Source organism: Lepidothrix coronata, unplaced genomic scaffold, assembly GCF_001604755.1.
Source record: "Lepidothrix coronata isolate B3197 unplaced genomic scaffold, Lepidothrix_coronata-1.0 Scaffold70, whole genome shotgun sequence".
NCBI lineage: Eukaryota > Metazoa > Chordata > Aves > Passeriformes > Pipridae > Lepidothrix > Lepidothrix coronata.
The window spans coordinates 1,746,623-1,772,698 of record NW_016690250.1 but is presented as its reverse complement, the minus strand read 5'-3'; the positions used below and the strand labels follow the sequence as shown (position 1 = coordinate 1,772,698).

The 26,076-nt window shown below is 38.2% G+C and overlaps 1 protein-coding gene across 1 annotated transcript; it reads left to right on the top strand.

Moving 5' to 3' along the window:
* The first annotated feature begins 4,322 nt into the window (after window positions 1–4,322).
* On the top strand, window positions 4,323–20,614 carry MCHR2 (melanin concentrating hormone receptor 2). Its single transcript, XM_017818686.1, is given in 6 exon segments — window positions 4,323–4,433; window positions 6,063–6,211; window positions 10,905–11,121; window positions 19,058–19,099; window positions 19,102–19,179; window positions 20,231–20,614. Coding segments are annotated over 6 exon segments (981 nt in total).
* Window positions 20,615–26,076: the final 5,462 nt, after the last annotated feature.

Here is a 26,076-nt window from a genome sequence, read left to right as displayed (position 1 = left end):
ATACAGCAGAATAATACCTGAACTGCTTTAAGAGTTGTTTCAGTGTTGCAGAACCTGCCTTTCAACCTAGTGAGTTGTTCCAATGACTAAGTACCAAGCTCTTAGCTACAAATTGAAGTCTTATTTCCACTGCGGTTTTTCTCTAATTCCCTGTTCAGATTTTCACTTTAATTGTATTACCATGTCATGATTTAAGCCCAGCTGGCAACTAAGCACCATACAGCTGCTTGCTGATCTCCCTCCCTCCACCCCCACCTCAGTGGAATGGTGAAGAGAATCAAAAGTAAAACTTGTAAGTTGAGATAAGAACAGTTTATTAATCAAAAACAAAGTTGTTGATAATGATGCTAATGATAATGATGATAATGATAATGATAATGATAATGATAGAAAGACACCTACACTCCCTAAATGTGAACTATATATAGTCCTTGTCTTTGGCTGACTGACTACATTTGCCCAGTTTATCTGGACTTCTCCTCACAGAGGACTGACTTTTTTCCCTCCAGTGCACATGAAGGAGAAAGTACACCAATACTTTCCCCTTGAGCAGTTACCACTTCGACTGCCCATCACCTCCCTCCCGCCACAGATCACTTTTCTCACAGAACTGCGACTGTTATGTCTTTAATTACTTCTGTTGGCTAATTCTGTTGGAGTAACAGGCATTCATGTAAATTCTTCTAATAGTAAACTTTTCTAATCCTGATCTTTTTGACAAGAAGCAGGTAAAGGAGGAATGAAAACTGCATTTACATTGAGGAGGCAGAAATCTCTAGAAGGAATATCAGGGACAGTAAAGGTAAGTGGGCTGGTTCAGCAACAGGCAAGGGAAGGCAGCTGGCAGCAGGCTGAGAAACTTTCTTTTTGAGACCACAGGGCTGGAAAGGGGTATATCACTGAGAAATATACCACTAAGGCTTTCTCTTTTTCTTTTCTTTCACAAATTGATTATTTTTTCCTCATAGCCTTTCTCATGTACCCAGTCTACTGAAACTGTTCCTGTTTCTCATGCTTCTATGTGTGTGGCAATTCTATCAGAGGATGTGGTGGGAGTGTCGCATTTTTAGAGACAATTCAGCATTTTGGAATAAGATATTTTTACTACAGGAGTTAAAATGGCAATGTTGATTCTGAATTTAGTCAACTGAGATGTGTCTTTAAGATGAGATAAATCAGGAATGTTTCAGAAAAAAATAGATTTCCACCAAATTTGAAATATTTTTGCCAAAAATTCAGTTTGAAAGGTGGTTGTGACAATAGTCTTCAGTTAACATTACAGTACTGGGTTTTTTTGGCTTCAGAAGTCTTTCATTGCAGTATTTATTTATGAAAATTTACTACCAAAAAATGGACTAACTCCACTGTTAAAAAAAACCCTATGAATTCCTGTACTTACGTGAGAGGAGGAATTAAAAAAAAAATATTTAGACATTAACCTTTGCATATCAGAACCAGAAACAGGTGTTATAATTTGAATAGCCTGAACCAGAGGTGTCCAATCATCTCTGCTTAAATACAGTTCAGCAATTACCAGGGTTCTTTGACAATTATTGTGATGTTGTGCTGATACTGCCATTTCCCTCTGTTCTTTAGTATTTCATAAGAAGGATTCCCTGAAACACCAGGGAGGTTTCAAACTGTGAAGATGTAAGTGTTGTGGAACTCAGAGTAGGCAGTAAAATAGATATTATAATTTTCTATGATTTTTAATCTCCTTACAAAGATTGAGGGTTTGTTTATTTGTTTATTTGTTTTCTCCAGGGTAACTACCATACTGGGTCTTTGTATTTAATGTTTGTGTGTTTAGGGATGGGCACAGCAGCAGGTGTGCTGGGTGTGCCTCGCTGTTCCCTCCTGTTCCGCCGAAGATCGCTCGCCAAAGCGGGAGGTCCAGTTTCAGTAGGGGATGGGAGCGGAGCACGGCTGCAGGTGGGCTCTTACAGAGGGGACCAGGGGCAGCACTTACCCCTCCGCTGTAGCAGGGGGAGCTTTCGGGACACCTCGGCGGGGGATCTCCTTCGGCGTACGGGCACTGGGGCTCCGCGGGAGCGGGACGGGAAGATGAAGAGGGAGCGGGACGGCGGGATGCAGAGGAAGCGGGAAGGCTCCCGCGTCCCGGGGACAAGTGGCGTGGAGGGTCGGCAGGTGCATTCGGAAGAGGGAAGGTTGACCGAGGATGCTGCAGTTTTCTGAATTTTTGTGCTCTGTGATCAGCCATGAGGGATTTTTTTTTTTCTGCTTTGTTTTTTGTTAGTTTGTTTTCTTTTGTTTNGGAAAGTTGACCGAGGATGCTGCAATTTTCTGAATTTTTGTGCTCTGTGATCAGCCATGAGGGATTTTTTTTTCTGCTTTGTTTTTTGTTAGTTTGTTTTCGTTTGTTTGTCGGTTGGGGGGGGGGGTTGTTAACGATAAAAAAGAAAAATAATCTATTTTTGGATTGATGTTTGCCTTTAGTGGAAATGTATGTGTGTGACTTCAATTAATGCTGATGAAGGTTAGTTGCCTGGGGGAACGGTGAGAGTCAGTATCTCTCCAACCTGTCTTGGAGAGAACGATGCTGTGGCACTATTTTAGACAAAGTGCTTTGGACTGTGTCTATAGAAAGAAGCAAATAGAAAGACTAAAGAAATATTTGTGTGATATGACAGCTATGTTTTAAGTCAGTAATTCAACTTTTTGAAGGAATTATAATTTTCTGATATTTTCTACTCATTGGAATGAGACAGAATGATCATTTTTGCTGGTCATTCATTGCCTCACATTTACTGAAGAAGACACAGATATCTTTGTGTCAGAAACTGAGAAAAAATGGAATATAAATGGGATGTTTTTTAAAATGCTGTTGTGCAGCCGAACCATCAAGCATTAACATAAGGTTTAAAAATTTTCTTGCACTTTAATATCAGACTCACGTGAAGTCAAGTCATACCATGTGAAGAAAAACATCTTCCATTAATAGTTTAACTCAGGTTCAATAAATATCTGCTTTATAGTAGCAGCTAAGGAGTAGTTAAGGTTTTTACAGAAAAAAAATCTATGAAAGCATTACTGTTATTGAATTTGCATTGGTCTTACACAGAAATCTCCAAGTAAATCTTCTGTTATGATGTCATTAAAATTCAATGACTTAATGAAAATGTCATATATTGAGCAAAATTTTCAGTATTTTCCAGGTTTCTGTCATTTTATTCCATCACTAACCCACCCTCACCTCACCCTCCACCTTCCCAAAGAAAAGGATCTATCAAAAGGATAGATGTTTGTCTATACAACCATGGTTTGTTAATTCAAGGTTATTATTTTGGATAGGAGGTCTTATTAAGAACATGAAAATTTTAATGGTTGTTTTTGAAAGCTACAGTTGTTTTCTTAGATGAGTATTTGCAAAAAGTGTAAACCCAGATTACCTGCCATTGTCTCTAATACAACCAAGTAGGCATAGACTACAGAGAAAGTCAAGGAAGGCAAAAAGAATCTGTTGTGAGCAAAGGAGGAATAGCCAGAAAGTTTCATATCTCTCCTGGGGGTAGGCAGTGCGTCACACAGAAAGGAAAAAAAAAGGAAGATTATACTTGACAAGTAAATGTGATATCACTTAGCTATGACCTGGTCTTGAAGATTTGTCCATCAGGTTGCACAGGGGCACAGCCTGCATCTCCATAGTCTGCACCATGGGCTGCAGGGGAATCTTTGCTCTGGTGCCTGTAGCACCTCCTTTTCCTTTTTTTCCACTGACCTTGGTGTCTGCAGATCTGTTTCTCTCACATATTTTCACTCCTCTTGGCTGCAGTTGCTATTGCACGGTAACTCTTTTCCCCCTTCTTAAATCTGTTATCCTAGAGGTGCTACCACTGCTACTGGCAGGCTCAAACTTGGCCAGTGGCAGGACCATCTTGGAGGTGGCTGGCATTAGCTCTGTCGGACATAGCAGAAGCTTCTGTCAGCTTCCCACAGAGACCACCCCTGTAACACCCCCCACACTACCAAAGCCTTGCCATGCAAACTCAATACAAGAAGCATAAGCAGCAATTATCCCAGTTCTGTGATAACATCCCAGTGAGTTAAAATACTAGGACAGACCCTAAGCAAGCCAAAGATTAACTAGACTTGGTGTCCAGTTACTGTTTGTTCTGAAATTTAGTACTATGTCCAAGTGGGACAGTGGGACAATGGCAGGTATCCAACATCCACCCTTATAAAAAGTCATGTCAACTGTTAAAGAGATATGTGCTGCATCAAGGCCTTCAGGCTCAATGGATGTAAGTGGATGACTTCAGCAGTTACATTTACCTTACTCACCTTTCCAGCACCTTGTCATCATGGTGCAGATGGCCTTGTTGCCTGATGGCGAAAAGTCTGTGTTAGTGACCATTTACAGAACTGAGGCAGGTATTCTGCAGTTCAAATTTCTTCTTCAGTTCTTTGGCCAAGTAGGTAAACCTCTGCTTAATTGCTTTCCTTTTCCTCTTCTCTTCTTTCGAACAGAGCTACCCTCACCCAATTGTTAATACATCCGCTTATGAACAATCTCATACATTTAATTTTATTTTTTTTATTTTATTTTTTATTATTATTTTTTTCTTCCTAGAAATAAGAAACAAAATTTCATCACTTTCAAGAAGGGTGCAGTTGATACACAGGTAAACTTCTATTTCTCTCACACTCGTATCAGCAAATTAAATTGACCCATTCCACAGCTGCTATTCATTTTGGCTGCTTAAACAATAACCCAAGGAGTTACACGTCATGCTGCTTACAGCAAACAAGCTGTAAATTTTCCAAGGGAAACACAGAAACATGGTCAGGACACTTGCTAGCAAAGCATCCCAGCATCACCAGAGTTCTAGCATACCCATTCAAACTGATTTATGATACAAGATAACAGTTTTGTTTGTGTGTAAAATGACTGGGTTAGTGCTCAGAGCACACCTATTTTAAGTAACTTCTAGGCAGATTTTTTAAGGAGCTTTAACAGTGAAATCTTTACATTGTTTCAAGAACCTTAGACAAATAACCAGTTAACACTTTTCCACCTTTATTGCCACATCAACAAAAAGGGAAAGATAGCTCTTGGCCTTTGTAAAGTTAGGGTTTAGCAATGAATCTCAGGAAGCTCAACAAGGCCAAGTGCAAGGTCCTGCACCTAGGTCTAGACAATCCCAAGCACAAGTACAGGCTGGGCAAAGTGATTGAGAGCTGCCCTGGGGAGAAGGACTCAGGGGTGTTTGTGGACAAAAAGCTCGACATGACCCAGCGCTCTGTGCACTCACAGCTCAGAAGGCCAACCGTGTCCTCGGCTGCATGAAAAGATGCATGGCCAAGAGGTCAAGGGAGGTGATTCTGTCCCTCTCCTCTGCTTTTCTGAGACTCCACCTGGAGTGCTGCATCCAGCTCTGGGGCTCCAAACACTAGAAAGATGTTGATCTGTTGGAACAAGACCAACAGGAGGAGGGTCACTAAGTTGATCAGAGGGCTGAAGCACCTCTCCTACAGAAACAGGCTGAGAGAGTTGGGGTTGCTCATCCTGGACAAGAGAATGCCCTGGGGAGATATTATAGCAGCCTTCCTCCTAAAGGAGGCTTTCAAGGAGGCTGGAGAGGGACTTTTCACAAGGACATGTAGAGATAGGACAAGGAAGAATGCCCTTAAACTGAAGAAGGATTTGATTAGAGGGTTTGATTGGAAGATTGATTTGGATCACCCTAGCCAAGAGAAGTTGCCAGAGCACTTTCCAAGAGTAGAGTAAACACTCTGTTACTAAAAGGTGTATCTTGGATGATTACATGTTTGTTTAAATTATAATGGAGTTATTACATAACAGATTTCATTTTGAAAATAACATAATCCAGTCCTTTCATGTACAATCTTGAATATACAAAATCTTTCTGTGAAAATTTTTACAAAATTCAGATAATCATTAAACAGTAGTATACACTGAGATGTGAGACTTAACTATTGAGATCCAAATTATTATCCATCAATAATTAATTTTCTCTTGCTACTACAGAACTAAATGCTAAAATCATTGAAAAACGAGTGAATTTCAGCCTTTCTGTCAGAATGGTACACAAGGCTTGACTGAGAGATCTTGGAGTGGATGGCACAAGGTGATCAGTGCTGCAGAGACAATCATCCTTCCTTCTCTGACTGGGATTATCTCTTCAACAGGCTTAGCTGGAAATATCCTCACTGTGTTCACAATAATAAGGTATGGAATGGAACACATTTTCCCATAAGACTTATTGCATAAATAAGGAAATGGATTGCCCATCAAAGACAAGGCTAGCAAGTTTTTCATGTTCCTTTTATTCATTGACATTTACTTCTTATTTAAAAAAAAAAGTTAAAGCATGACTATAGATAGCAGTAATTTATGCCTGCTTACCCTTTTTGGCTATAAGAAAGGACTGAAGTGCATGACTGACTTCAAACATATTCAAGGAAACTGAAATACATGCCTTCTTCCTGGGTTTCCATTAGAATTGGCAGAAATCTTCCCTCTAGCACATGTAAAAGTTAGACTAAACTTTAAACTTTAGTTATGGTAATAACAAGGGATTATAATGTTCTACAGAATTCTTTTAAGAACAGTTGAAATATAGTCTCCTTTGAAAACTGTACTTCTGCCCCAGACTATTTTAGTAACAGAGCTTTATCTGACTTCTGCCGATTTACGGCAACTTCCTAGAACTCATTGCTGTTTTCCAGCATCACCTTACTTCTGGAAATGGGCCTTAGTGCTAGTTGAGGTTTCTCACATGGCAGGAATTAATACCTCAAGATATTTTTGTTGTATGCTGAGAAAGTGAAATTGCTGAACTTGTTTATTTTTGAGGAGTCATAAAATCTGACCCAACCATCCTTTATGGAAAAAAAATACCTTCTAATATCCTAATTTTAACAAAAGGTGAAAAAAAATGCCACAAACCACATTTACTCTCAACAGGCTGATGCTACCACAAACTCTAAATCCATAAGCATGTATCTTGCAAAAGTGGCTTTTATCTGTGGTGCAAATTTAACATGAAGAAATAATGCACATAAGGCTAACAATCATCACACTCTGCAAGGACTAATAGATGGACTCCACCTCAACATACCGTGCTTCCATAGGAAAGGTTTGCAAAGGCCAATGGAGTGTCTGTCAGCCTCTGGGCTTTAGTATACCTCCCTTGAAACTAACAGAAATGCAGTGCCTGGTGCACTCAAGAACACTGTAGCTCATAATTTGAATGCGGAAGGGAACAAATGTGAAAACAGTATGTCTGAAGTGAACATAATGGCAATATGACTTTTGAAATGTATGAATGAATAGAAAGGGGGAAAAAATTAGTTGTAGTGTCTCTAAAATAATAGAATAGAAGGAAAATAACAAGGAACAAAAATTATTATTTTCCCTTGGTGAAAAGCCTTTGTCTAACTTAAATAAAAATATGAGAGGCAGAGAGAAAAGACACAGACAATGACTTGAAATAAAAGGAATATAATTTAAACCATATTTGCTTGAGAAAATTACAAGCATTCAAATGTATGGGCATGAATATTTATATTCAGGAAAAGAATTTGGAAATAGTGTGTTAAAAAGTTAATGTGGTATTTACCAACACCACAAAAGAAACAAACCTCAGATGCTGTAGATGAAGGTACATTTAAAGTTTAGCTACATTTTGAAACATAATAGTGTCAATAATCTTCTCATCTTCCACTAAACAGATCTGATTGTACTCAGTGGCTCTGCTTCAAAGTTGTCTTTCTTCTCTCTTTACTGAACACATTTTTTCATGCCAGCATTTTACTTTTGTTAACATCACAGAGACAATTCTTTTAAGAGAAAAGGGAGCTAGATTATTTCTCTAATAAAGTAGAAAGTTATTTACTTTCTGGTAGCAAAAGCTTTATTGACTGTAGAAAACGATAAAGAAAAGACCTTGGAATTTCAGCTCCCCAATTTCATTTGCAAGTCTGCCAGCTAGGGACAGACATTTTTAAGTGTAAATTAAAGTTATATCATCTGCAACTTACTGGGAGGAAATAGCTGAAAGTCCTAGTGAATCTTGCATGTAATATATGCCTATGCAGTGAGATTTAATTTAAAAATTACTAACTCAGTGGCTTTTGGCTGGCCCTCCTTGTGTAAATTACTTTCATCCCTTGGGAATAATACAGGGAATTGAGATATGCTACTATTAAGTAAAAAGAAAATTATGAAAAAAATACTGCAAGGGTTCTGTGTTAGCCCAAAAGATGAAATAATCTTCATCCCAACAATCTAGAAAAGCTGGTCCTTAGACCTGCAATTCTGTTAGCAAGATTTTTATGTAAACCCACTGACTTTGGTGGAGTGGCTGCTGGGAGAACAACTGTGGCTTTGTACGGAGGAGGAAAATATAATCCAGACCACCCATTAGTCTGACTTCATATCTTTAAGAAAAAGTATGGAACAGAAGAGTAAAGGGAATCAAAAAAAATTTCAATTATCTGAAAGATTAACTGGATTTTGAATAAGATAACATAATAGCGAGTGGTAAAATAACATTTCCTAAAATGCAGAGATTGCAAATAAGAGTCAAGGCACTTACTGCATTCTTCAGCTGGAGAAGGTGTATTTGAAACCGAATGTAGAGTCACTGGCATAAAATTTTTGAAACCTCTACATAGGGCTATATTTTGTGTTAGAAGATTTTTCATGTTATCATGTTGGAACTATTAACTCAGCTAAAGAACAATTTCATGAGTAGAACTACAACATAAGAAAAAATAGCTCAAGTGTGGAGGGTACTAGGAAATATTGATAAAAAAACCAAGTTTCATGAAAAAATTTTCAGGAGAAAATCAGTTTATATGGAATTTTCAGGGTCTGGTTGTGGGGCTAGGCAGATACCATATTTTCCCTCAGAGACCTGAGGCAAAGTATAGGAGTGGGTCAATAGTATTCCTAGTGACATTCACTAGGGAGATGTGTCTGATGTGAAGCAGTGTAAGATTATCAAACAGAAAGAACCAGATAAAGAATAGAGGAGAGGCTAGAGCAATAGAAATGTTTTCACACCTATAGAATCTTTTTCATACCAATATTCTTTTTTAAATAGGAAGCACTCTTTCCAGAAAACAACAGAAGAAAAGCTCCTAAGATTGCTACGGGCTGTTACTAAGCTAAAGCTGTGTGAGAAGCACACACGGCTGTAATACATGTAAGGCTTTGCCTTTCCAGGGGAAAGAGGAAAATGCTAATGCTATTTTCCAGGCTCATAGCAAGGTCTGAAATACAATTCTCACCAGCTGTTTCCAGGAAAAATAAGATATTAAGACTGCAATAAGAAGAGAACAGGAAAACAAACAAACAAACAAAAAACCAACCAACCAAACAAAACACAAAACAAACAAAAAAAGAACAAACAGAAAATAACCTAACAGAACCAGAAGAAGGGAGAACTATCCAAATTCACCTAAATTTGTTTACATGCAGAAGGAAAGGGGACTGCGATTAACATCAGAGCTGGAAATTTAAAATCACTTTCTCCTAGTTAGGCCGGTTTGCTGATAACAGATTTTGTAGAGGAAGATGGGCCTAGGTGGGAGGATGACTTTTGCTGCTGCAGGGATTCCATTTTCACCCTTCCCATGGGAAGAAAGGGTATATACTTATGATTTTAAATGTGTGATCCATACAAATTATCTTGTCTTTGACCTGAAAGATCGATTCCAAATTAATATTTAAGCTTCAAGTTAATGAAGACCTTTTTGTTCAGGAGGATCTCTATAAATTCTGATGACGGCACACAATGCAGTCAGAGGGGATAAATACTGACTAATGGCAACACATTATGCACCTGTCATGTTTCTTGAATTTGTTACTGAAGAGACAGTCAGTATATGGATTATTATATTGTCATGTGTGCTCAATACTTCTTTTTATTATGGATTGGGAACATTCAGATCCATTTTTAATGCGTTTAATCTGTAGAAGTAGAGTTGAAGAGGAGGTAGAACAGATTTGACATATTCTCAGATTTTTACAGAACAGCAGTTGTGCTTTTGTGCATTTTTCATAGGGTGTTTCAGAGATGAAAATTAACCTGGCATGGGTGGAAGGATGAGAAACTACTGAGATCTTTGAAGTCTGTGGTGAGAGGGTAGAAAAAACCTGAAAGGATAAAGAGAAAGAAGTTTGAAATAGAGGCTCCAACTATTATTTTCAGGAGGGGAGAGAGGGCGTGAAGGTGTGGGTAGCCTGGGGGTTATTCTTATTTGATTTTTTTGTTTTTCTAAAGTGATCATTTTAGCAGAAGACAAGCATCACTGTCTTAATAAAAGCAAAACAGTTTTAAATTATAAAAGGTGGCAAATTTTTTTTATGAATTATAAAGTTTACTTCATAGCTTACCATTTAAATATTGTGGCTCTGAGACACCACAGGCAACTATACAAAAATCTGTATGAAAGTACAGATTCTTTTCTTACATTGAGCAGTCAAGAATGTCTGCATTTTTAAGCAGGATTTAGCCCTGACCAACTGCATTACAGGAAGGCTCAGATATCTTCTGTTTATGCTAGGCTGATATTCCTAGAGTTCAGATGCCCACCACACCTGTGTTTATTTTGAACACTTTATAGTTTTCAAAGGCGAACATGGATAATTTTGCTGATGTCAATAAATTAAGTAGCCTATTCAGCTTCACTGGAAAGCAAAATTATGAACAATATATTTTTGTTGAGCTTAAAATGTTTAGTTTGGGATATCTTTGGTTTGATAAACTTCCCTGACCCTAAAACAGTGGTTCTGATGGTGTTTTTGTTTGTCTGAAGTTCAGTTTTGAGGTCTGTTCTATTGATAATATAGTTGAAAAACAATACAGTTACTATGTCAAGTAATCATCTTCATGTCTTCCAATTTATTACAGAACCCAGAAAAAAACTATCCCAAATATCTACATCTGCAATCTGGCTATAGCGGATTTGGTTCATATCGTTGGCACGCCCTTTCTCATACCCCGGTGGGTATGTGGAGGTGAGTGGGTTTTTGGTAGCCCTCTTTGCACCATCACTACCTCCCTGGACACATGCAACCAGTTTACATGCAGTGCCATTATGACTGCAATGAGTTTGGACAGGTACCTAGTTTCCCATTTTCATTCTATGCCTCAGGACAATAATACCTGATTGTGTTTATGCAAAGCTGTTGTAATTCAAGAATGAGAATGCCATCAGGCATGGTTAATGATTTTTTGAAAACTGTACAAATTATTTCTGATGTTTGTGGGGGTGGCAGACATATTGTAAGTCTCAATACGTCGTTCTTTGTACAAGACTTAAGTGATCCTAATCCAGTGTTACTCTTCTGGGGCTCATCTTCAGAGATGCAACTTCTAGTAAGGGTTTAATGTCACTAAAAAACTTGTTTTCACCATTCTTGTTTAAGATAAAAAAATTGGCTTTCAGGCAGACTGAAGAAATCTTTTATATTTGTTATTTTTTAAAACCTTTATTGAAATGCCACAGGAGTACAAGAATTTTTTTGTTGTTGTTATTATTAACTAGAAAGTTCAAAAACAGCTTCTGCATTATCGATCTTAAGGAAAAAACTAACAAAATTCAGGAAAGAAAAGTCTACTTTGGACCAAAGTTATCTCCTTCCATATGTCAGAGTGAGCGTAAAGGAAAACAGAAAGACAAACTTTCTTGCATAGCATGATGCACTGATCAATCGATAAGAAGACATGGGGATAAACAAACAGTGTCAATCGGAAGGACAGTTACTATTGAATTTGTAGCATAAAAGACAGCATGCTTCCATGGCAGTGAAACATAGTTGGTAAAGAGAGGGAGAGAAAAATTACCAGAAAACAGAAAGAAGTAGAAAATTTAAAGTTATCCATAATTTTGAAATGGAAAAAGTATGGTTATCATAAAGTGGCTACACTGATGCATATTAGAAATCTAATTTGGCTGACATACAGTTAAAAAAGACTCAAGAAATTATCAGTTCCTTTGCAGTTCAGTTTTAAAAGCTTTGTTCTTATATTTTCTTGTATTCTTGTATGAGTAATGTGACAAGTGACATATATTTCTAAAGAATTTACATATAGCAGTATCTTTAATCTTGTTGTTTAGAGAAAAAATTATGCAAAAGATAGTAAGTATTAAGGCAGGAATAAGACGTGAGGTCCTAATGAGAAAAGACAGAATATCAAAATCTGGTATGAAAAATAATTTATGTCCCAAGTAAAGCCATGTCTTAAAACAAATTTGTGGTTTTTCCAGAAAGAAAGCTTGTGCTTTCTTTTTTGTTTTGAGGCAGATTTTTCCATCTTGTATACACTTGCCTAGGGAAAGCTGTTCAAATTATTTCTCTCTCCTTAGTTTTATCACTCCTAATAACAATTATGACATTATAGCCAAGAGAAACAAAAGTTTTTCAGATAACAACCTCCCAAACTGTTTAGTCCTTGACAGTTTCAGTAAAGCACTTCTGAATCCACCTAGCAGCCTTTATTAAGTGAAAATATTAAACTAGCATTTTTGCCAAAAAATCAGCAATTTATCAGACTGTTTGACTGCAAAATCATCCTACATTCACAATAAAAGACACATAATTTACGTAATTTATATTAGTAAATGATGAGTAACATAACTATGACTAATGCAGCATTGAACAGTTTCATGTGCTCTTTCATATTTCTCAAAAATAAAAAAAACAAAAAAAAACTTAGAATGGAAGACAGGAGCAGGTCAGACCTGAGAATGCAGGTTCCAGAAGAAGCCTGAGCTAAATAAAACGAGTACCATATGCAAATTAATATCAGTCACATTGCTGGATAATGGTTTTATTCTCATAAAGCCTCTTCTTCATAGTAGGAGTTCACAATGGTCCAACAGAGACTTTAGTATTTCAACATTTCTTTTTGCAAATAAAATGTCTTTATAAGGTCTTAAGAAGTGGCAAAACCAGCTGTTCTCTCCATGGAGCTTTAGGGGTCAATTTTGGAGGGATACAATGTATAAAAGTTTGCTTTCCATTACTCACTTTAATATGAAATAAAAAGCATTAAGGAAAGCTGTAAAAATTATGCAAGTCAAGTATGCATACTAAAATTTATGAGAAAGTTTCCTAAATTGACATCAAACACATTTTTTTAATACAGATTTATATTTATGCCACAGATAGACATAACATAAATTAAACCTGGATGAAACTTTGCTAGCACAACTTTTGCTTATGGGTTAGAAGAAAATTTTGTAAGAAGCAACTCACAGCATCTGTTCTCTGGACAAGGATTCACGTAGTCATGCATAGACAACAATCCTAATGTAAATTACCCCCATGTACATGAAGAGTAAATCTGACTATTCAACAAAAAAACCACTATGCAAATCTGGCCTGGGTGAAATCAGAACTGTGTGTGCTGCAGACATCATCTCCTCAAGCTCAAATATTGACATACTCTTATGTTGGTGTCTCTGGTGAAACAGGAGGAATGATAAGACGGGTGAAAAGATCCAGTATGATGTCCTACTCTAAAGTCTTCACTTTGCAAATTCCAATATGCCACTTGAATTTAATTGAAGATGAACACTGCAATCAGCAATGTTAGTGACTTTAAAATGACAAAGGAATTCTTTGGCCAATGAAATTTTTTAAAAAGAGCCAAGACTTACATGTTCAAAATTACTGATGTAAGAAGCCATAGCATTCCTTGTTCCTTCACGGCACACAAGATGCAACTGGTAAAGCTTATGCTGGACTTTCTTTCTATGACAGGAGGCTGCAAGGCACATCTCATTCCCTGTGGCATGAATCTACTAGAGCGTGTCACAGGAAAATACCACCATTTGGGTCCCTTCTTACAGAGTTCAGCTGCTTCTGACTAATTTTAGTACAAGCTTTGGTTATAGGAAAAGGTGTAGTCCCTTCATAGGTGTTCAGTTGCCTGTAATTTAAAGTGTACTTTTGGTATGGCACAGCTATATAACCTTAGAATCCTGAGAAAGTTGCTAAACCCTAAGCTGTGCAGAAGAACCTAGAGCAGACCCATGTGTGCTAAGCTGAGATAGACTGAAACCCAAGACAAGATTGTTGAGGTGGAGACAGCTCCTCACAGGTTCAAGAAGAGAAACACTGGCACAAAGAAGTATAAATATTAACAAAAATGAGGGAGTCTTAAATTGCCCCTTCGTTTCCATTGACATCTGCCCAGCAAAGAACCAAGGGTGCCATACTGGGGTGGTAAGAGCACTAACACTTATCCTAGGAGCTTGGTAGCTCTAAGTGTCTGCTGTCTACTGAAATAGATAATAAACAATTGCTTTTTGAGAATATCCTGTTTGCAAAGCATCTCTGTGCAGTGGAAAAGTTTCCTGAACAAGTTCCTGAAATCTAAGAGTTACATGTGTACCAATAAATTTTGAGAGTTGCATAAACATTTATTTAGCCCATACCCTTACAGCTGCAGACATGTTAATGGAGAAGTGAGGCTGGGAAGATAAATCTGGAGTAAGTAGCTCTGTGACAGCTGAAAAGAAACAGACAGGTGTTCTAAGCATTTGGGGCAACTGAGACTGACAAGCATGAGAAAATGTATTACTGGTTTGCCCATTGCTGCAATATTGCTCTAAGAAATATTTACCAAGGCAGTATCACCGGTAGGGTGGAGCTGTAACCCTATAAAAGTCATGGGCTTTCAGTCATTTAGAACCAGAACCACTTGATTTGGCATGGACTAATCCATTTACTCATTCCTCACATGCCATTTTCAGTCACTCCTTGCTTCACTTCACATGCAGTTACACATACCCCAACCAGAGGAAAAGGTAAAAGCCTTTTAAAATTCAAACTCCTGAACAGCCCATTTGCCCTTGAGTGTAATACATCTTACTGTCTCTTGGGCAAGCGTAGCAGCAGTACATTTTAAGCCAATTCAGACAACATATTAACGTTTAAAATAATAAGAATATTTCTGGAAATTTGTGATGATAATAATAATAGTGTCAGTATAAGATATTGTGACAATACGCAATACATAATAATAATGTTGGGCTCTAGGATAGGTTAAGATACATCCAAAGGCAGGAAGAAAAAAGTGAGGGAAAAATCTAATCTCTAAGACACATTTTCCCTCTCCATTTCCTATATGCATAACAGAAATATGAGCACGTTTGTGGCTTTGCTACAAATCAGACAAGATGATTTGTAATTAGCTAAAACATTAACTAGGATCACGTGCTCTTATGAAATATTTCCTCTTTCCAAGTCTTGCCTTGGCTTTCACAATCATGTACTTTGGTGGTGGCTGGTCTCATAGATGTTCCTCCAGGCAGCACTGTAACAGGAGGTTTGGCAGAAAGGCCAAAAAGAATGCAGTAATAGGCATGGCTAACAAGCACCACATACCTGGTGCCTTGTACTTTTTGAGATCTCGGCAGGCTCCATCCCTGCCTCCTTCTCCCATTTTCTATGTCAGAGACAATTCTCAGACAGTCACCTTATTGTTTGTCTCAGACAAACACAGTGTTTTCCCAACAAAAGACTTTTATTACTGATAACTATTTCTTCAGATGAGGACACATCTACCTTTAAGTTCCACTCTCTGCTTGAAGGGGAAATTAGCCCTTACTTTCAAAACACATTTTCCCAAATGGAGTACTCATCCTTCATTTCAAAAATTTATCATCAGACAACAGGCAAGATTAAAATTACATCCAAAATGAAACAACAAATAGAATCCCGCTGCTAAAAAAGAATGGAGACAAAAGCTGCTTGATAAGCATTTAGGATGAGACTGATTTCTTATTGTCTGAGGAAGGGTAAGTTGGAAAAACTGGAATAAGTTTTAGTTCTATCAAGAAAAAGAATAATGTACTTTCACATTGAATTGAATTTATGGTGTTGTTTTCATTCCATTTGGCCTAATGATTTCCTTTTCATCTTTCGGTTCATTAAATCATGTTTTCCTTTGGTCAGATGAATATTAAAAGTGAGAATTAGGAACCCAGGTAAATTATCCTTTATAGACACATATTAGTATACGAAAATAATTGATCCAGAAAGTGTGAAAAGTCATCTTACAAAGTCATCTTACAATACTTAGGGAAATACACATTTATGCAGACCAGATTTGAAGACATCGTTGTAACCTGCCCTTTACTTTTGTGACAATCCTTTGAAAATTCAGCACTGTATCCAGGAAAACTATGTCCACACAGCAAAAGCCAGGACCACCCAACAGATAGGTAGTGATGGGCATTTCTGGAGCAGGAAGATGTGGATTCAGCACCCATCCCAGGCTAGAGGGTTCCTTTGCATGTTCTGTTCCTTCCCTTAATGATCTTCTGTGCTCATTTGCACACTTTGTTTTATCACAAACTGCATTAGTCTGATAACTTCTAGACTGCAGCTGCCTCTGAAAAGAGTTACGTTCACTGTTGCTAAGTTTTGGGCTGCACTGGGCTCTGGTCCTTTGAGCAAAGGCAATATCATCCGTTAAGCCACACGTCACATGGTGCCTTAAGAGCCTCACAGCCCTCTCTCTGTAGCTGAGTAGCCAGCTTTCTGCTAGCAGCTCTGGTCATCCAAGCCACTGTGGCAGCCTTTCCCAGAGCCTCTAGGGCAGCACTTTCCCCTTGTTCCCACGCTGCGGATCTTGCACTATTATCCTCCCGGCCCTGCACCTGCAAACCCCACAGCACTGTTACAGGGGGTTCTCATGGGAAGTGACTGCCACCAGCGTGAGAATCACCCCTGCTTCCCCTCCCTCTTCCTACTCTGTGATCGAAGCTTCTGGTTGGCATTAGTGAACCCAAAAACATGCATGCCCAAAACTTAGCAGGTCAGCGCGCAGCCTCAGCAAAACACACTCTCAGCAACACCAACAGCTTCGTTGACAGGAGCAACTGGTAAGAAGCAAGTCCTGACAAAAACTGCATTGATACTGTGGAAAAAGCATTACAGGGAAAACCATGTACTGCACTCTAGCAGAGACACAGAGGAGAATCCTTGCCTGGAGCAAGCCCTATTGTTTCTCTTCCACTCTCTCTCCTTTAGTTTGTATTTTTCCCCTAAAGTAAATGTATGACACCAGCTACAGACTCTGCTAGTAAATCTATTTGCATGTGAACCTGTCTTGAAAACATTTGTGCGCATAGTATGCACAGGTATGTTTATATATATATATATATATATACACGTGTGTGTGTGTATATATATATATATATTCTGAGCCTGAACAAGTTGAGACAAAATGGAGATCTCATCGAAATCTTCCTGCTAAGGGAAGCATATGAAAGCAGTAACAAGTTTTTTTATCACCCAGCTGTAGGCACCAGATAAAGTTCAGTCTCTCATTAATGACAGGCAGTAGGCATGACTGAGAGGTGATTCACAGGGTGTACAGAGTGCACAGCACAGGATGGAATATCCTGACTCCTTCCTTGAAGCCAGTGGGAAGAGTGGGGCCTGACTCGGGACACTTCTTACCCCATGTCAGAGACTAATATCACTTCTCTGTGCCTCTCCCATGCATCCTATTTCCATCTTACACACCTTCATTTTCTCACAAATACTTCCTTTGACTCACAGTTTATTTCCTGATTATTTTTTTTTGTAACCTCCTTGTAACTTTCTTCAGCATTCATTCTTTGGAAACAGCTCTGTTGACAATTTGAAAAGTAGTTATTGTATTGTTCTGTTACTTTGCATAGAGATGTTATTGCTTGCACCACTTAAAAAATGAAAGCAAGCTGAAAGCTTGCTTACACTGTGCTTACATGGAGACTAAGAGGTCAAATATTGTGTAGAAGAGGAGCAATCACAAGTTTTAAGAACCTGAGAAGCCTGTAAATTACTCTCAATTACACAGATCATGTAAGCAGTATCAGTGTCAGAAGCTATTTCCGTGAAACAGCCAGCGAAACAAGAGAGCTAGCTGTACCAAGAATGGTACAAAGTAGTTCTGCCATGACAAATGTAGAGGATTTCTGTTATTTCTTTCACCATCATGAGGACTGAGAATAACTGCATGAAATCAGACATAGCTTTTTAAGATACCATATGCCAGAGCAGCCTTTTGCTGATTCTAGAAATGATGACCATTACTTTAACCTCATTTAGTGAAAGAACTTGATTGTTACAAAGCTTGAATAATGGGGGGAAAAAATCTATTTCATACTCGCACTCAGGCAAGACTGAAATACCAATCTTTCTTCATCTTATGCAATGGCTCCTAATCTTCATTTTTTTAAGAGCAATGATAACAAGCAACTAAGGTGCTGCAAGCACCCTGTTCTGGCAGGCTGGTGAATCTATCCATGAAAAGCAAAGTACAGGACCTTGAGCAACGACCCAAGTTCTTGCAGGCAACATGTTGCCAGCGCCTACAGACAAGGATCTTCTGATTTGTGTCAGATATTTGCATTGTAAGTCGTGGCAGCTGGCCTGTGCAGCACCAAAGTGAGGTCGGCTGGTTATTGTTCCTGGTTGCCTCGTGTGATTATATCAACTCAAAGCCATCACAAGGCAGTGCTGCAGCTCCCTTCAAATCACTTTACAGAGCACAGTGATTTTAACAGCCGCAAAGCAATACCAAGATCCAGGACAATTGAAATCTTCAGCCTCTGTCACATACTGTCTGCACCCAGTACCTTTTGGCCAGGACTATGACTGGTCCCAGAATGCCAGATTCAAAAATGTTTGAAAAAGCTCTGCTCAGAAGGTGGTCATCACTGATCTACTGTCAGACTAGAAAAATATTAAGGGGCTAATCAGACTGTGCCCTGCATAAATGCTTGCAAGAATTTTCACTAATTATACAAGTGCTGGAAAAACCACACACATACAGAATTTGGAAAACTGAGAGGTATAATCTTGTAGTCAGCCATATTCCTAGAAGTGAAGACTTTAATCCTTAGAAGTACTTGCAATTCTAGGTACTTGCTGTTACCACGTATCTCTAATCAAGAATCACAACTTTATGGAAAATATTGTTTATAAATTTTTACATTTATGAGGTGGTATTTGTCTAACAGCCTTCTTTATTCTTTTTATGTTTCGTTTTACAGGTAGACACTTTATCTTACCATAACTTTCTTTTTTCCTTTACCATTGATATATTTATTTGCTATATTTTAGTTTTATATTACACATGGAAGATGTATCAGCAAAACAAGAAAGCAGGAAGGTAAAGAATTATTCATGCCTCTCTCATACTGCTCAGACTGTAAAGGCTTTATATGTAACAGAGCAAAAGGAACAGTCCTAAAACAAGATTTAGGCACTGTATCATGTAACTTTTAGTCCTCCAGACACTGCATTAGGCTCCCAGGAAACAGACTAGGATTCAAGGAAGGAGCCAAGATAAATCATTTAGAAGGAAACACTGTGGAGAAAGTTACACCTGGAGTCCTCAATTCAGGTCAACAAAAAGGCACAACTCAACCCTGCACTTCTAGCTGCAGGAGGAAACCTGCCTATATCATGGCTCCAAGCTCTCAATTCAGGGATTAGGAAACTCTGGGAGAATGTGGCTGCCGCGTCTGGTACCAGCTGCAGTGCCCCAAGGAGCTGCAGGTCATCCAAGTTGTATTGCCCCTTCTGTGGGAAGGGGACTCCAAGCCCCACACTAATCTCTAGCTGCTGTTCACAGTCTGAGAAAGTCTAGGCAATAAAAGAAAATTGACGCTTGAAACAGATGAAACATAATTCCCAGTTTCAGTCAGAGCAGCTCCTGGCCATGATGTTTTAGATCTAGGACAACATACTTTGGATTTTGGCTCATACCAATTTTTTACAGAAAGGAAGTTGATTTCCATTTGAGTGTGGGTGTTAATTCTTTAGGTAGGAGAATAGTTTTCTTCTTTGCTCAAAGTCTTCTGTAAGCTCCTAATAGTCATGTTTTAATTGGATATTTCTCTTCTAGTTGACAGCAAAAAAATGCACTCAGATGAAAAGGGAATCAAAGCAATATAGCTCACATGAAAGAGATTAAGAATTTTTAATTAAAATATTTGTCAGTATTTCATCAAATACACATGAACAATTCTCAGGGTCTCCTGTGTGTGGCATAGGATCATAGCAGAAGAAACAATAATGTGTAAACAGCAAAAAAAATTAAGCCCTTGAGAGGTCGCCTTTGCTTGCACTGCTTGGTCTCAAATATCTGCCGTTCATTACCACACTCAATCCATGCCATCAGTTTCTCACCTTGACTAAGAATTCTTCTTTGTTTTACAGTTACACCACCATATCCCCAGGCAGAGAGTTATGAAGCTCACTAAGATGGTGCTTGCTCTGATCAGCATGTTTGTGGTAAGCACTACCCCCTTCCATGTGATCCAGCTCATGAATCTTCAGGTTTCTCAGCTGACCCTGACCTTCTATATGAGCTACTACATCTCCGTGTGCCTCAGCTATGCCAGCAGCAGCATTAATCCCTTTTTATACATCCTGCTTAGTGGGAACTTCCAGAAGCATCTCCAGCAATGCACAAATATGGAATTCAGGATGGCAGAAGGGATGACAACATCATTGAAAACACCCTCGAGTCAAGTTTTCAAAAGAAGGTTCTTCTCCCAAGAAAAAATGCCATGTCTGTATGTAGATTTTATTTGTTGCAATAGATAGGCCTGATTTCACTTTCTTCATGAAAGTGAAACTCAGAAGTGACTTTATTGCTGGAAACACCTCAGTGTTAAGCTGATGGAAGGGGGTCTGCACCACTGTTTTCAAGGTAAGAGCTCCTAGAAGAGGGATTCTCTGCAAAAATATTCTTTGTTATTGTGACATTGTCTTTTTTATGATTTGTACATAGATTGTCTTTGAATGGATGGAGACAAAAGTAGGTTTTAAAAACTGTAGTCCTCTGGTAATAAGATAGAATGACAGCAGGAGGCATTTCAGATCTGACAGTGTGTAAAGTCATAGAAACTGTCAGTTATTCACAAAGAAGAGAATCAGTTACTGATGACTCAGAAGGGGGTAACTATTGATTTTTATCCTATCTACAGCTGTCTCATCTGGCACTCACTTATGCAGCAATCAGAATCAGGGGAGAGACACGAAAGGCTCTTTTGGAGGAAAGCTACTTTTGAACTAACCTTTGCACATAATCTTGCAAACAAAGAAGTGAATTCACAGTGCGTGTCATTGGAAATTATTAAACATGAGTTTTGAAAATAACTGTATGTGTCAGGGATATGTCTTTGCTTCTCTTTTCTCAAAATCCCTGTTTCTGAGACAACCTGGAGAAGGGTGTTCAGCCCTGAAAAAGTTCAGTGCTGGTCTCACTACAAGGGCCAAGAGGAACTTGGTGCTTGCCCAGGATGCACTCTTCCTCATCTCAAGATGGGTAGAAGAATGCCTACTTGTTGGCAACACTAAATCAACAAGTTTTCTAATAGTAGGATGTAACGAGGCAACATTATTAGGATCTTGAGAGCTAATAGACAAAAATTGGGGAAAGAAAATTCTGTTGAAAAATCTAGTGTTCTTGAGAGTTGTTCATGTTTTTGGTAATCACCACATTGTGGGTTCATCTGCATCATGTTCTCTTCTCAGTCCACTTTCTCTTGTATGAGGATTTCACTTATCACTCTATTGGGTGAAGAAAATATGTCACTAGGATCAGAGGTTTTATGGCTACAGTATTATTGTTATTCAGAGACCTGATGAATCTGAAAGATTCAGGATACACCTCCCCACACTTACAGTTAGCTTCCCTCTTGTTGATACATCCCAAATGAGCCTTTTATTCAGTTATTTGCAGCACTGTGGAGGTCACAGTTAGTGATTATACTCTGTGATCTGCCAACCCACTGCAGGATTCATGACACAGGAAAGAAGAAAATGTTTTCACAAGAGTAAGTCTGAACTCCACATTCCCAAGCCGAGAACTGAGGTATTGGTCTGTCTTCTCCTGCTATCATATGAAATCTGCAAGTCCCATAGAGTCTGACACTGAAAGAGGACATATTAAAATTAGATACAGAAAAGGACATTAAGGGGTCTGACATCGCTATTAATAGTTTAAAGCCAAAGCTTTACATAGCAAATGCATCACGAAACATTTGTGATGGTGTTATTGTACCCATAGGAGTCTAAGGGAATGCTCAAGATAAACTTTCTGAGTGAAAGAAATATCTTAATTAAACTCTGAAGGATAGCCGCATATAAAGGTTCGTTCAGATCTGAAAAGTTTATCTACTTTTCCCAACTGTACAAATTTGTCTATTAGAAGCCTGATCTCTACCTACAGGCCTTGTCATTTAAAATAAATTATTTAATTAACAGTTTACACAAAAGGTGGCTTATCAAGTATTACCAAACTATGGCTGTGCTAAGTGCAAGTTTGTAGTTCACTGTTCCAGTCAGTGCCTGCATGTGTCACCTTTTCTTCTGAGTTACAACTGTTGTCTTCTTCTTTTCTTTTTTTTCTCTTTGCCTGGCCTTTTGAATGAGAGCAGATCAATAATGATATGATATTTAACACTTAATAATAAAACAGTCTTTTATAAAAGCCTTGGCGTTTTTCTCTTTTACCTGGCACACCACCATTTTAAAGTCACTCTGCTTCCGAGGTCGTAGCAATGCAATGGAACCACAGAAGCACAACTTCATTAAATTTTCCCAACAGCAAGGACTACAGGGCATTGAATGTCCTCTTCTGTGGGACACCAATAAAGTAGTTTATAGTTCTGCATTTTTTTCATCTTGTCCATATTGTTTTAATCTTCTGTATCTAAAAATAAAATTGATGTATTTCAGAGAAATTTGTGCAAATATTTTATTTACCAGTTACTAAATTGTCTATGTTAATGGAAGTCCATAAGGGAATATGATAGAAATAAATATTTTCCTTTAATGTTTTGAAGCATCTGATCTTGTTTATATTGTTTCCAACACAAACAGAATAAGCAGGTCATTGGAAAATAAAAACAACCTACAGATGGGGAGGAAAGGGAAGATATTGCAATCCTGTTGGATTTTAAATAGCTCTAAAAGCTGAATAGTAGGTGAATTAATATATCTTTCAGTTGAAATAGTACTGATGAAGAAAATCTGGATCTGAAAGAAGAATGTTACTGTGTGTCTAGGGGAAAAGTGTAGAAGGCTATGTAAAGGCAAAAGAATGTTGAAATCAAACTGGAATATTCCCTACTGATGATATGTATTTTCTGTGTAGTTTTGCCACCTCATCATCACATATAAGCTACACAAAACCATAATTTCAAAAAGGTTCTTTCAAGATACTTACTTGTAATCTGGTGAGTAGTATCTGTGTACAGGTAAGGTCTACACCCATACCTTCAGATAATTATTTTTTATTATTTAATTTGCATGAAATGCAGCATTTCTGATCAGGATTGTCAAGGCTGTGCTGCAACTAATATTCGGTCCAGCATTTCAAGTTTTTATTGCATTTAAACTTATGATAATAGGTTGAAAGGGAAAATATTCAGTCATTAAATCAAGAGTATTCTAGCCGAAAGTTTCCAAACCATCAGGAAATCAGCCCTGACTGTACTCCAGGGCACTGGGGAGCTGAAACTGATTCCAGAAAATTAAATGTCAAAGCTTTGGGATTTAATATCATATCACCTGTTACATACATTTTAACAACTATTTAATCCCATCATCCAGTTAAAACACTGACTGCATGAGCAAGCTGGATGCCTGAGCGAAACTGGATACCTTAAGAGTTGGTAATGATAGGATATATGCAGTATTCCCTATCCAGTAAAAGCACTTAACAGACTTATTGCATTTTAAGCATGTAAATAGTCTAACAAAAGTCAGTGTAGAACATGTAACTACATGATTTGCCATACTGGGGCCCCAACCTTCTGTCCAAATGCCAGTACCATCTGCAGATGAATTTACAGGGCATAGTTGACTTAGAGGTATGTGCAGAGGTGGAAAAGAGAGAGGGTATGTGTGTGCACAGTTCCTAGCAGGTAAGTGTTAGGAAATGATTGCAGACATAATTAGCACTTCAGAGGTGATCTTGCTGAGGTATATGGTAAGAAACTATTCTTGCCTTTGGAAATACTTCCTGGAGCTGGATTTCAAAGGGCTGAGTTTATACCCATGTATGTATTTGGCCACGATCCCCTACCATGGCCATGATCCTGTAACGTGGTGATTTCCTGTTTGTCAGTGCATACAACACATTTGCACATGGATATTTGCAGGGAAACTTTCCACACAGTTGAATGTATCATGTAAAGCTAAAAGTGTGCTTACTGCTCAGTATGAAAGAAGCTCCAGTTTTGTCCTTATGCAGAATGACTTCATACTGCTAAATCTTTACCGTGTTACTAACAATGATCCAGGCCTGTTCCTGATCCTAAATAAAAAAGTAATAGCTTTTTTTTCTCTGATTGATTCAATTGAGATAATAAAACATGTTTCTTAATTGGGTAACCTACCATAAAAATTGAAAAGAAACACCACTGAAAGTAACACCAGAGCCATATGAACTATTTGGGCCAATAGCTTCAGTCTCAGCTTAAACTTTAAACTTCATCAACTTGACTTTTTTGTACAATGTTTCACATAACAGGAGGGATATAAAGGCTAACGTGCTTTTGTTTTGTTTAGGTCATTTGCACTGAAAGGTAAAATATACTAAAAGTCCTATTAAAAGAATTTTTCATAAGGTCTTTAAAACAAAAATTATGGTTTCTTCTCTTTTATCTATTCTAAATATACTGTACTTGCAGTTCTGATTCAGCAGATTCTGATTCTGACTGTTCAGCTCCTCTGGATCTAGGAGTATGCTCGAATATTTTGAAAGGCTTATTTTCTGGTCTCTTGTAGAGAAAAGAGGATACCAGAACTATTTCCCTCACTATTTTGTAAATCACTCCTTGAAGACAATGAAAATTTATCTTGGCTTTGTGATATGATGCACTGCTTTGTCTCCTGCAAGGTTTGAGATTTAGAGGGGCTTTGGCCAGCTTTGCAGCCTCATGCTAAGAGAAAAGAATGAGGACACTTAAACCTGCACCCATCAGTTCAGCAAATTAGTTGGATAAAGCTGAAATTTGAGCAAAGACGCACCTCACCAGATTTCAAGCCATTTGTCTGACTTAAGATGTAAGATCAAAGTAGAAGCCTCATGTGTGAGCCTGGATTTCCAAATTCCTTCACATACAAACACCTTGGAGAATGGTAATTTAGAAATAGGGCCCTTTGTCAAGAAATTAAAAGCAATGTCACTGTGGTGTAGGGAAAGGAGCACGAGTGAGGACCAGCAATATTAAGTATCCCAGGAGGACAATCCTTCCTAGTGCTTCCTCCAACCACCGAGGGGTGATGAAGTTTTTCAGGACTGGGAATAGGGCAGTGGGCAGCAGCACCAGTATTTAGCAAGGAAGGAGCTGGGGGCTGGCACCTTTCCCTGGGCTCTGGGAAGGGAGAAGTGAGAAATGACTTCACATTCTCTTCATCTCCTTTTAAGCTTCAGCTCCCAAAATTTATCTTCCTCTCCATTTCTGTGATTCAGAAATCATGGCAAGGGACAAGAGGGAGGAGATAAGACAAAGTAGAAAAATGTAGTTCTTCAGTATTGGGAGAACCAGAGCACGGTTTTCTTGAAAGCATCCTCACTAAGGAAGAGGGAAAATACAGAGAGAAAATAATTAATAACAAATGTATTCATTTAAACTTGAGGAGGCTTTTTTTTCCATTTTTTTCATTAGTGGTCTTTTAACTGCTGCCATTCATTACACGAGCAGCAAAAGAGAACAAAAGTAACTTGAATAGTCTCATAATCTGCTCTATTTAAATAATTTGGGGTAAAGTCTTACCAAAAAAAAGAAAGAAAAAGAAAAGAAAAAAATTTATACCCTTAGTTTTAGCTGGAGAGAGAACAGTTGCATTCCTGGGACATAAGCCATTTTCTCTGATGTTTATATGTATACTCTAAAAACTCAGTAAGCATTAGTGGCATAAAGAAAATTGAGAGGAGGGGAAGGCCTGACTTTTGTCAGCACCTTCTATTTCATTCTACACCTTCTGATTTGTATGGACATAAAGTAGCAATACAACTAGTGAAATAGAGATATAGTAGAGCTATACAAGCA